This window comes from Lathyrus oleraceus, chromosome 6 (genome assembly GCF_024323335.1).
Source record: "Lathyrus oleraceus cultivar Zhongwan6 chromosome 6, CAAS_Psat_ZW6_1.0, whole genome shotgun sequence".
NCBI lineage: Eukaryota > Viridiplantae > Streptophyta > Magnoliopsida > Fabales > Fabaceae > Lathyrus > Lathyrus oleraceus.
Genome location: NC_066584.1, coordinates 56856748 through 56869418, shown reverse-complemented (window position 1 = coordinate 56869418; position 12671 = coordinate 56856748). Strand labels below are relative to the sequence as shown.

Here is a 12671-nt window from a genome sequence, read left to right as displayed (position 1 = left end):
ATTCCATATGGGTATTCTCTCAAAGACCTAAAATTCTCAAATCCTGGTGGCCTAGGGGTTGGAATTGCAGGAATGTCTGCTACGCTTGACATAATAGGCATTGTTGTCGAATTATGCAAGGCCATGGATCCAAATGTTGGTATGGCCTGTGCACTAGGGATCTCAGTGGATGCATCAATCGAATTTGCTCCGATTGTGCCTCTTCCCTGGGGAGGAAATTGTTCCCCTTGATTGGTTGTATTAACCATCTTTTTTGTGTTTTTTCTCTTGGTTATAGGTTGCGAATTGTTGGCTATCTTACCACTTCTAAGGATCATACAACACTAATTTTTTAAACCAAAAGAATAACATCAATTTTGTATTGTAAAAGTATAGCAAACTATTATAATTAACAATTCTTTTGACACTGTCCCACTAGGCGTGCCAATTTGTTTACCAGTAATTTCTGACAAACAACCGCTAGTCTTCCAATATTATAGATTTTGGTAACTTACAGGATCAACTAGATTGATCCTAGGACATGTGTCTCAAGAACTATTATTATGGTGATTTGACTCATGATTAAGTTTGTTTCTGGTTTATGAATAGTGAAAGGTGTTTCGACAATAATTCTAAACGAAATTTATGACTTTATAGGCAAAGAGTAAATGGCAGTAACTTTGTAAAAAAGGTTTTTTTAAATATAACAAAAGTACTTGGCAAAGGTGAAGATAAATAACTTGAAGTAAACGTTTTAAGTTTTGAGAGAGTGCTGGAAATGAAAGTTTGGCGAAATGTAAATGCAAAGGTAAAAGTGATGATGAAATACTGAAAATAAGGGAAATTCGAAAGAAGAAAAGACAGTAAATGGTTTTAGTTTAAATAACTTGCATAAAACAAATAACATGAAACGAAATCATGGTGTTCTTCATACATACATTTTCAGCAAAGACTCTTTTCTCTCGCTCTGGTACTTTGAGTATTTTAGTGAATTTTTGTATATTTGTTTGAACACACCGAAATCTAAAACTAAGACTCCTATTTATAACAATTCGACCCTAACGGTCTCTACACAGATGACTGCCACATTCAACATTTTCAAGCGTTGCGTGTCTCAGATGCTTCCACGCGTTGGCCTGACGAAACTGCTTCGTTTGAATTTCAAATCTTTCCCGCTTGAAGCTTCGAATCTGTCAAACGCCTACGTCGAAGAGAACTTGTGGAGATCCAAAAAATCTTCTAAGTCTCAGGCTTCGACAAGAAAGGTCCTTTTTCCCAAGAAAAGAATTCAACAAATAGCTTCGACACAACCATTTTTATTTGTTCTCCAAAACATAACACTTTCAAAGAACTTCACCTATTTGTCGAAATCTCCAGCTAACACAAGTATAATATATCATTTAATATGGGAATTGTTATTTTTATTTTTAGGGGTTCTCCCTACCATTGTGAAAATACTAAAATATCTTCTGTGTTCGGAAATGCACTTTGATACACAAGTAAGACAAAAAATGTGAGAAACCTTTAAATCTGTTAAAATTTGACCTGGAGATGCATTTTCGTATGAACAAAAAATTGAATCGAAGATGCATCTCTGTAACCCCCTTAGTTCATTTGTTTGCGAGTGTTTCAGAGATGCATCTTCATAACCCCCTTAGTTAATTAGTCTGTGAGCTCTTCGGAGATGCATCTCCAGAATATGCTCTATTAGTTCAAAACAAAAACAAGCAGAATGGAAAACCAAGATAAATTAATGTCAAAATAAATATTACATAGATAAACATTACATAAATTTAACATTACATGTCATTAAAAACATGTAGTTAAGGATATTGCAACATTCTTATAATATCTTCGACTGATCTTTGAATCGCCGCATCCACTTTAATCATACATTTTGTTGAGTAATGGTAAAAATTACTCTATATAACCTTCAAATCATCATTTGTCTTCAGTTCAAGAATGGTGAACCGTATCTTCCCTTCGTTGTCTATCGAGGGTGAACGGTACTTGAGCTTGACAACTCTCTGATTTTCTGGATATCGCAGGAGAGTATTCAATTTGGTTTTCAGATCAACGAGAAATGTGTTCTCGCATATCCGAAATTGAAATTGGGATTTTGCGCCATTGAAATACACAAATGCAAGATGGGGATATGTAGCATTCTAGTTTGTGTAAAGAAAATGGAATTAGAGATCCTATTTATAGAAGTTGTAGAGCAATAAGGATCTTACAAACATGATCATATATGCATGCAAGACTTCAGAGATACATATTCAGATCCACTTTTTTTTCTTTAAAAAAATAAGGCTATATCCTGAGATGCATCTCCTGATTATCTACTGTTTTGTTTTTTAATAATTAGAAGGTGTGTCTGGAGATGCATCTCTGAAACCATTCAAAATTATGCAGAAAAAAACCAATTGATTATGTATAGCATAATTGATCCATGCAAAGCAAAATTTCAAAATAAAAAATTGTCCAAAAAATATCGTCCAATTTTATAATATTATGCAATGCGTTACTTACAAAAAAAAAGTGTTACATTGTTATGTTACAACTAAAATGCATCAAAACAAATTTCACTATCTAAATTTATTGGTGGCTCATTCTTCGACCTTTCCTTATTTGCTTCTCGTTCATTGTCGCTCAACTTGGTGAATTCTTCCATTCTTTCAAGAAAGTGATTTGGTCGTGTTTCAACGTCTTGCGTGAAATGTATCGTTCACTCCAATGATGTCTTTGTTATAGGATACCTCGGTTTCAAATAAACCTGAATAAAATGCTATTGTTTTGATAGCCAGCCGATACAGATGACGCGTTCAGATGGATTTTGAGGTGGCTTACTTCGAAGTGGAAAGAATATTTCCAAAAAATCATATCTTGTTAAATCAATGAACATCATATCATAAGCACTTTCTATAAGATGTCCTATTTTCAGGAAACACATACATTTATCAAACAAAGCCAAACCACTAAGACAAGGAACAAGAGTATTGAGAAATGTATCGTAATTTGCTTTGTTCCCGTATAGCTCTGCGTTGCGTATGATTCGTTATGCCTCGCCATCTCTTGTATAAGATGATAACAGACAAATTGGTGGTCCTCCTCTCCTTTACCAAGTAAACCTGAAACAACTCGAAAATCACAACTGTCGTCACTTTCAACATTTACAATCCGCTCGATGTATTTGTGCATAAAAAGTGACATCTTTTTAATGAATTTTATTTTTGGTAATGGAGGTAGATGAGATGGTTTGCTAATGCGAGCACCATTGAAAACACTCTTTTTTAGGATTTAGGAGTTGGAGAATCTGGAAAGTGTGAGTAAACATGGTCAAAGTATGAAAGAGACCGTCTCGTGGAGTTGTCACTTTGAGTCGGTTTTATCACTGACTTAGTTCAGATATAATATTAATAACATGTGTAACAAATGAATTATGAAAATATTAGTAATAAGAAATTACTGTAAGAAGCGTATGACTCCCTGTCATCTACTTTGTCTTCCAAAGACAACTCTCGCCATCTTCCAGTATAGGTAGACCAAACAGGCAGTCCTTAGTTGTACTCGTGAATCATAGTCAGATCGGTGAAGTACTTGAAGTAGACCATATCGACATAGGTTGCACTTTTGTCCACAAGCATGGACGTGCCAACCAAGAACAGGAGGTAACACCTCAATGTGCAACACCAATGATGCTCAACCTACATATCGCCTATAACATCCAAGCCCCCAACAAATGGCCTTTATAAAGCGTTTCTAAAAACTAAATCTCGCATGAGCACCTCTAGTGTCATGTGCGACTCTAGCAGGGTCAACCCTCCAATGACGCACCATCCTATCGGCCTTTTCCTCTCGCTTGATCATCTATGGTTCAAAAATATCACTGACTTGTCATTTAACTCGGTTGTGTAAATAATAAAATCATATAAATGAGTGTTAAGGATATTTCAGAGATGTATCTCCGAATACATCTAAATAATATACTGAAATGCATCTGTAAACCATATAATGATTAGTTTTTTTTTAATATATATAAAATGTTAAAAAATAATATTTAAAAAAAACAAGGGAATACTTATTTAAATCCATGCATCTATTGGAGGCCCTGAATTTTGGAGTCTTGTATGGTGGACCTGCTTGCTCACCTACAAGGTCCGTAGCTTTAGTGTAAATAGGCGACAAAACTGACGACCCTTCAGCTATCTCGATTGCTCCACATGAGTAGATACCCACTCTCCCTGCATATACGGTTGAAGTGGGTGACCTTCTCTCTAGACCAATTTATAATTTTTATTTAAATCAATTTAAATTTAAACATCCTTAAATGTATCTACTATCCTGCTACCTTATCCAAGTACCTTAATTACACCTCATTTATTTCTCAATCCACTATCCAGCAATATCATTTATTCCAAAAGAAGAAAAGAAAGAAAAGAAAGGGTAGTACCACATTCTATACATGTCTAATGTCTAATGTTTAAGAGCTGTGTCATAAAGGAGTGTTTGTTCACATTCTATAGATATCTTTCTGTTCACACGTGTTTATGTATATTCAAAACCTCACATGAACCACCACCACATTCATTTCTCATAACACAAACTTCTCTCTCTCTCTCTCGTCTTTTTTCCTCATCCACTCATGGCGGCTATAGAAGAATTACCTTCTTCCATTCCTCACCCTTCTTCCAAGGTATATTTAATTGAAAGTACTAACTAGCTTAGGATTTTGGTTTTATGTTTAGTTTTAATACCTATGGAAATTGAAGATTTAGTTTCAAGTTTAACAAATTCTGATTCTGTTGAGCAGGAGAAAGTGGTGATGGATGATATGATGGAAAAGGGTTTACAAAGATTTGGTTGGTTAGAATTTGTGCAGTGCATTCTTGTTTCATTTGCATCCTTCTTTGATGCACAGCAATCATTCCTAACGATTTACACCGAAGAATACCCGACATGGCATTGCACAGATTCAACATTATGCAACTCAGATTCTAATATCTGCAATATCCCTAAATCTTCATGGTCATGGGATGGACCATCACACAAAACAGTCATATCACAATGGAGTCTTGAGTGCGCTAGTAGTTTCATTACTGGTTTACCGCAATCTTCGTTCTTCATTGGTTGTTTTTTCGGTCTGTTTCTTCTCACAACTTTAGCTGACACTTCACTTGGAAGAAAGAACACACTTGTTTTGTCTTGTTTATCGTCGTCTATAGTTTCGATTCTCATTGTTTTCTCTCCCAATATTTGGATTTACTCGGCTTTTAAATTCTTGATCGGCTTCTTTCGTTCGTCGATTGGAACGTGTGTTTTAGTTTTGATCACCGAGAAAGTTAGTACTGAATGGAGGTTCACCGTTGGTATGGCCGAATACTTATGCTTCTTATTAGGGACTATGTCGCTGCCTGGTATAGCTTATGCCAATAGATTAAATTCATGGAGATTGGTTTACATCTGGACGTCGGTTCCTGCTATTTGTTACTCGGTTCTTGCTTATATCTTTGTTACCGAGTCTCCGAGGTGGCTTCTAATGCAAGGAAGACATCAAGAAGCTATGGCAATGCTTACCGGAGTTTCTTCATTAGAAAATGGTCATGATTTGACAGTAGGTTTGATAGAAGCTCCGATGAATAAACAAAAGGCTTCGTTTTTCCACCTCTACTCCTCGATCGTGGAGTTGTTTGGTAGAGGTTGGGCTTTAAAGAGAATGGTGGCCGTAATGGTGCTTGGCATTGGAATTGGAATGGTGTATTTTGGTATGCCATTAGCAGTTGGGAACTTAGGAATGGATATTTACTTGGCCGTTGTGTTCAATGGCTTAATGGAAATACCGGCTTGTCTGGCTGCCTATTTCTTGGAGAATCGTCAAAGAAAGCCATCAATTCTTATATTTTCAGTAGCCAGTGGCATATGCTGTATAATGTGCGTTGTTGTCGGATCGGGAATACAAGAAATTAGAGTCGGATTAGCGATGACATCGTTTTTCAGTGCTTGCACAGCTTTTAATGTGTTTCTCATTTACATTCTTGAGCTATTTCCAACCAGCGTAAGGAACACGACAACCTCATTGGTCAGACAAGCTATTGTTATCGGTAACATTTTCACCCCATTTTTGATATCTGCCGGGAGGAAACATGACATTTTCTCTTACGGCGTGTTTGGAGTAGTTATCTTGTTGTCGAGTTTTACATTGCTTGGTTTGCCTGAGACAAGAGGGTTAGCTCTTTGTGATACCATGGATCAACAAGAGAAGAAAGACAATATGTTGGTATAATATAATTTGGTAACGTTGTCTGTCTACTACTATGTTTTTAGTTTCCATAATGATGATCTTGCATTTTTATTTTTGAAGCTTATGTAATGATTGCATTTATAATGACGATGAGTTTGAAAGAATTAGAATGGACCACCATGAATTTTGGCAAAATTTAACTGTAACAATCTCACGCAGAAAATGCAGCAAGGACCCATCAAAAACATGATAGCACATGTTGCAACTTATCATAACTCAGAAAGTATTGCAACTTGTAGAATTATTTCTGACATAATGATTCATTCCAACTTGACACCATTCCCATTAACAGTAACAACTTGTAGAATTATTTCTGACATAATTTTATATAGTTTTTTTGGAATTTTTCGTTCACTTAATTTAACAAGAATGCACAAAGCATGGTTACTTTCAACTATAGGAATCATGGTCAAACAAAGACAAGTTAAGTCAAACAATATTTTTATATATTATTGTGATCTAACAATTTTACATAGTTTTTAGGGATTTCATTTATTAATTTAACAACGTGCACAAAGCATGGTTGATTCAACATTATTAATCATATAGTCAAACAAAAACTATCAAAAGAAAAACACAATTTAGATATCATATCATGATCTAACAAAATGTCGTGTAATGCATGTGTTCAAGATTGCAAAAATTAATATAAAAATGCAACAACACGATAATGTTAGGATTATTATAATAAAAAAAATTGTTAAAGTGAAAAAAGAAAAAAGAAAAAAGAAAAGGTAAGAAATTATCTAAAAAATAATAAAGTTTCATTAACGTCAACTAGTTAAAGAGTAATAATTCCTATAAAAGTGATTAATCACCATTTTTGTTATGTTTGTCATTATTTTAATGGTAAGATCTTATGAGTTATTTGAACTTGTAAGTAGTTTTGAGTGATTTAAATATCATTTACATGTATGTAGAGATGTTGTCGCTCTCAAAGAATATTTCTTGAGTCATTTGATCTTTTAGAAAGGCTTTTGTTAGTTTGACAGGTTTTAGAGAGAAAAAGAGTAACCAAATCAAATTCTAAATCAATATACATATGCAGAGCTCAAGGAACAGAGAAAGGGAACTTCCATCTATACGCATATTTTGTGGTGAAGCAACTCACATATGTTGCCTTACGTGTATCTGGCCAAGAGAAGAGGAAAATCTTTAGCTGCTAATACACATATGTGAAATCAAGTTTCTCCAACTATTGATTTTGATGAAGACAACTTAGAAGACAATGCTCATAGTCAAATAATGGAAAAAGCCTCATGGTCAAAACTAAAACATCAAGTGTTCTATCACATTTAACATGATGAAGACTAGCTTTGAAACTTAATGGTTGATCACATTTTTTTAAGGTACAAGTTGCAAATCCATCATGTTGATCATTCCACTTATTGCATAAATTCACTTTAACATCATGTAGAACATGTTTGAAACTTAATTCTTAAGTATTTTTCAAAATAAAGTCAGGTGTAACGATTACACATTTCTGGTAACCGATTACATGAACGACTTTTTGAATATTTGGTTTTACAATGTCAGGTGTAACTAGTTACACAATTTCTGATAACCGGTTACACATACAAGACTTCATGCTTTGGAAGAAGATGAAAACTTCATGCTCCTTTTGAAAATTTCAAAAAAGACTTGATAAGTGTAATACCACAAAATTTACCCTTCATTTTTCCTGGAAGCATACGCTTTACACCTCATGCATGCATTCATTTTTAGGTCATTTAACATTAGATACATTGCATTTCATCATGTCAATCAGAATTAGATCCAAGAAACTTTATTTAAAAAATAAAAATAAAAAACAAAAACGAAAAATAAATAAATAATAATAAATAAATAAATAAATAAATAAAAGAAAAAATCTCAGACTTGGACCTCTCTCAAAAGCCCACTAAGCTACCAATATTAGGCTATAAATACTAGAGTTTCAGTGAAACAAATATGAATTCTATTCCTATTACCCTGAGGAAAAAGATAGTGAGAGAAGAGCTAACAGAGTTCAGAGCAACCTCCAAACCCTGAAGGGAACTCAACTGCACAGAATCACCTCTGCCTCACATAAACCCTAAAGATTATTTTGTAAACCTCACGGGTGCAACTCAATTTCAATCAAGCTCTCCAATCAGGTTTGCCCTTATTCCCATTACCTTTGTGCTTTAATTTGAATGCTCTAAATGTATGAGGTATTATTGGTGAATTTGATACCCTGTTGATGCATGTCTTTTTTGTGAATTTTAATGGCATGATTCACGTGGTTACATTTTGATTTGGGGGCAACCCTTGATTACCCTATTTTTTTGTTTCTAACCTGTTTGTTGAGTTTTTGTGAGGGCTCACATGACTTTTGCAGGGATAACTTGCGTGGTTTTCCACTTTATTTGTGGGATACCCCCTGGAGGTTTCATTCCGATTACCTGTACTGACTCACTTTCTTTGATGTGTTTAGCTTGGAAGGATCCCTGGGTTTCCCATTCCTCTAACTGCTGTTACTTCGGATCTTTATCCGCGTGATACTTTTATATTTTTCCCGCTTTTTATTGCTTTCCTAGCTGGAAGACCTCGATAGGAGGCAATGTTTTTGTGTGTTTTTTTTACAGGTTCCTTCGTCAAGGACTGCCTTTTTGCATGAGTTCACCAAACCCTAACCCTTCATTGATTTTTCTTCTCCTAAACACACGTTTACTCCTTCTACTACAAGTGAGTAAGTCTCCAAAGGTCGAGCATCCGGTAGATTGCGTAGTAACGTCGTTCGTCCAAAACCCACTCCATAACCCCGTAGTTAGCCGAACTACGGCTTGCTCTGATTCTCACTCCAGATGAGATACATAGGCATAAGACGCGATGTCTTAGCGAGCACACATCCCCCCAACCCATAGGTCAGCCGAGCTACGAAGACTCTGATTCTCATATTCAGATGAGATACGTATGCAGTGGATGCGACATTCGCGCGAGTCATTTTCATTTAACCCTTTTTTTTGGTAAACAACACAAGATAAACTCACACCCTTTAGACAAGAACTACAAAAGTGGATCCCGTAGAGTATTACGGATGCGTAGGGGTGCTAATACCTTCCCTTCGCATAACAGACTCCCGAACCCAAGATTTGGTTGCGAGACCCCGTCTTGTCCTTTCCTTTTTCAGGTTTACTTCGAGCGTTTCCTTTCCCTCCTTTGTGATGAATAACGCACGGTGGCGACTCTTCTGTCATTTTCTTTCGCCGGTTATTTTTTCGCACACTGTATTTTTCAGGTTGCGACAGCTGGCGACTCTGCTGGGGAAACTAAGAAGTTGACCTCTTACTGGTCCATCTTCCCTAAGCGAGTCCCTCCTAGCTTGTGTGATTTCTTGTTTATTGGGTGTTCATGCTTTTGTACATTTATTTGCTTACCTGCTTGCATGCATCTGTTGTATCTGTTGGATCTGTTTGTTTGTTTGTTGGGATGGGGTGTTCTATGAGAGATAAGCCCATTACCCAGGCTTGAGTGTACACACAGGTTTTAGAGTGGATAATCATGAGGCTTGCGTGGCGTGTTGCTACGTTAAGTCGTTCGTGAAGAACCACACCCAGACGAGGTTTCTTTTGGATATATTATGTCTTACGGGTGTTCCGTAACGGCAGGATGTTCCTCTAGAAATCGTCGACTCTGGTGACCATTTCCCGAGAACTCAGTCGAGGCCTCTCCTCCGAGACGTGATTATGTTAGCTCTGGTGGGCGTATTCTCGCTGCTCAATCCGAGGATCCCGAGACTGGGAACTTGCTATTAGGATGTCCTGTTGAGGGGAGTCAATGGAGGTATTTTGTCCCGTAATAATACCAAACCTTCAGTGGTAAACGTATTATTCGCGACTGAAGGGCTGAAGCTGACGAACTTTTGTTCTTAGAACCTACCAATGAGGGGCGGGCTAAATTCAAGAAACCTTAACCTCCGACCAACCCGGTTTTCTGGAGCAGAGATCTGATCTTATATTATATTCTTCAGTGGGTTTTCTCTTTAGACAATGCAACCTGACAGATGTTCAAGCAGATACACATCACTGCATTCCCATGTCATTGCATTACATCATCATTTTGCATTCATATCATTCAACACATGTTTATCTATTCCTAGGGGTTCATATCTTCTTCTTGATTCTAGTCGGGGTTTTCTTCTTACACTGTTTATCAAATGTGAGACTGGAATCAAGGGGGTAGAATTCCTTTTGGAATTGATAAACATGTCATTGCATTTGCATAGTCATCCGCATCTCTTGCATAATAGGTACCGCCACAATGTTCTCAGTTGTTTGGTGTTCCACTAGCAGGATAGCTGACTCAGGCATTCACCGATACGGTACCCGAAGGAATCAACAGCGAGCAATGGAAGGTGTACAAGCAGAGCTCGCTGAGATGAGGATCCGCATGACCCAATTCATGGATGTGGTTCAAGGGGTGGCTCAGGGACAACAAGAGCTCAGACAGATGATGCAGAGGAATCCCGCCGCTACTCAACCAGAGACATTGGATGATCCTCCAGCTGGAGAGGCTAATGGTCCCAATAGACCGGGGCCTATCCCGATCCCACATGTCAACCTTGATCAACAGCTCGTCCATGATGATCAGGCCGATCAATTCCCCCTACTTCAGGAAGACTTTGTCATGGGCCATGGCATGGACCCCATGCTTAGAAGATTAGAGGAGAGGCTGAAAGCTGTGGAAGGACAAAATCCTCTGGGAGTAGATGTTGCTGACTTGGGGCTGGTCCCAGGTGTGAGAGTGCTGTAACACCCCGATAATAATAAAATAATTATTTAAATTGAGTTAATAATATATTTATTAATTTAATTAAATAATTGGAATTTTTATTATTATTATTTTTGGGAATTATTGAATTATTATTATTATTGGAATAAAATAAATTGGAAAATATATATATGTTGGAATAAGGAAAAGTTCTCATTGGGAAAGGCATTTCACGTGAAAACAGAACAGAGAAGCATCGTGAGAAAAAAAGGAAAAAAAAAGGGCAGAGAAGAGGAGCTGAAGAGCAAAGGTTGGAGAACGAAAGCTTGAAGCTCAAAGATTCTGCCGGATTGTTAAGGTAAGGGGGGTTTATCGTCGATTAATGGGTATTTTGGGATAATATGTCATGGGTAGTGATAAGCCGTCAATTTGACCCTAATTGGGATTTGGAATGCTGAAAATTTGTGATGAATAGGTTGAGTGAAAACCGTAATCAAATTGATAATTGTGTGTGTAATCAAACCGATAATTTGGTGATGAATGGCGACGAGTAAGTTTGAGTGGGAAGGGTCTGGAATGGGCACATGAGATCCCTGCCCAGAGAAAACGCGTCTGGTGAACTGTCATGTTCGCCTAGCGAACATAACCTTCGCCTAGCGAAGGAACGCGCCTCAACCTCGCCCCAGCGAGCTTGAGAGGTTTTGCTACTGTAATGTTCGCTGTGGACTCGCTGGAGCTTCGCCTAGCGAGTGAGTGCTAGCTGTGTTTTTCACCAAAACAGAATGAGTTCGCTATTACCTTCGCCTTGAGCTCGCCTAGCGAATTAATTTACCAATTTCCTGGAGCTGTTCGCCTTGAGCTCGCCTAGCGAACCAGAGCTTCGCCACTGCCTCGCCTAGCGAGCAAGGCAGAAGAAGTGTTTAGACATGCGTTGCTGAGGTGTTTCATACATGTGTTGAGGAAGTGTTTTATACATGTGTTGATGATGTGTTGATACATGTATTGATGATGTATGAGGATATGCAAAATGTTATGAATGTATATATTATGCATGTATTTGTGAATGGACTGTTGTATGGCTTAGAGTGTGAGCATATGTCCATTGTGAGTTGTTGTTGATGCTGCATTTCTAGATGATTAGTGTGCATGGCATAGCCTGTGGGGCTGTAGCTAATTCCCATAGTGAGGAATTAGTGAGTGAATCATTGTGGAGTCTAGCCTTTGGGGCTGTAGCTAATTCCCATAGTGAGGAATTAGTGAGTGAGTCATTAGATCTCAAATGAGTGGGACTAGTGAGCTTAGTAGCCGTATCTGGATTGATCGGTGAGCTTGAACTATATGTTCAAGAATAGTCGGTACCGCATATGTTGAGTCTCATTGCATAATGAATGCATGGCATAGCCTGTGGGGCTGTAGCTAATTCCCATTGTGAGGAATTAGTGAGTAAATCGTTGTGTTGTGTTGTTGGTGTTGAATATGGTTTGAGGATTATACATATGATATATATTATTGTTGAATATGATGTTTGGACGGATATTGCCGTTGCTGAATGCGTAGTCTGGTTAGGGTGAATTAATGTGTTATTTACTTAGCATTACATGTTGTTCTATAATGCTTATTATATTGATTGAGGAACTCACCCTTACAACCTATTTTTCAGGTA

At 37.3% G+C, this 12671-nt stretch overlaps 1 protein-coding gene across 1 annotated transcript; it reads left to right on the top strand.

Annotated features, from left to right (window-relative positions):
• The first annotated feature begins 4321 nt into the window (after nucleotides 1-4321).
• LOC127096769 (organic cation/carnitine transporter 3) lies at nucleotides 4322-6381 on the top strand. Its single transcript, XM_051035316.1, has 2 exons — nucleotides 4322-4672; nucleotides 4790-6381. The coding sequence occupies exons 1-2, from the start codon at nucleotides 4622-4624 to the stop codon at nucleotides 6257-6259; spliced, it is 1521 nt and encodes a 506-aa protein (XP_050891273.1). The 5' UTR covers nucleotides 4322-4621; the 3' UTR covers nucleotides 6260-6381.
• The last annotated feature ends 6290 nt before the right edge of the window (nucleotides 6382-12671 follow it).

Bases quoted from the DNA above. Each gene is read 5' to 3' on its own strand.
- LOC127096769 (XM_051035316.1), top strand. From the start codon at position 4,622: ATGGCGGCTATAGAAGAATTACCTTCTTCCATTCCTCACCCTTCTTCC. The intron at 4,673-4,789 runs GTATATTTAATT...TCTGTTGAGCAG, and splicing joins TTCCTCACCCTTCTTCCAAG to GAGAAAGTGGTGATGGATGA.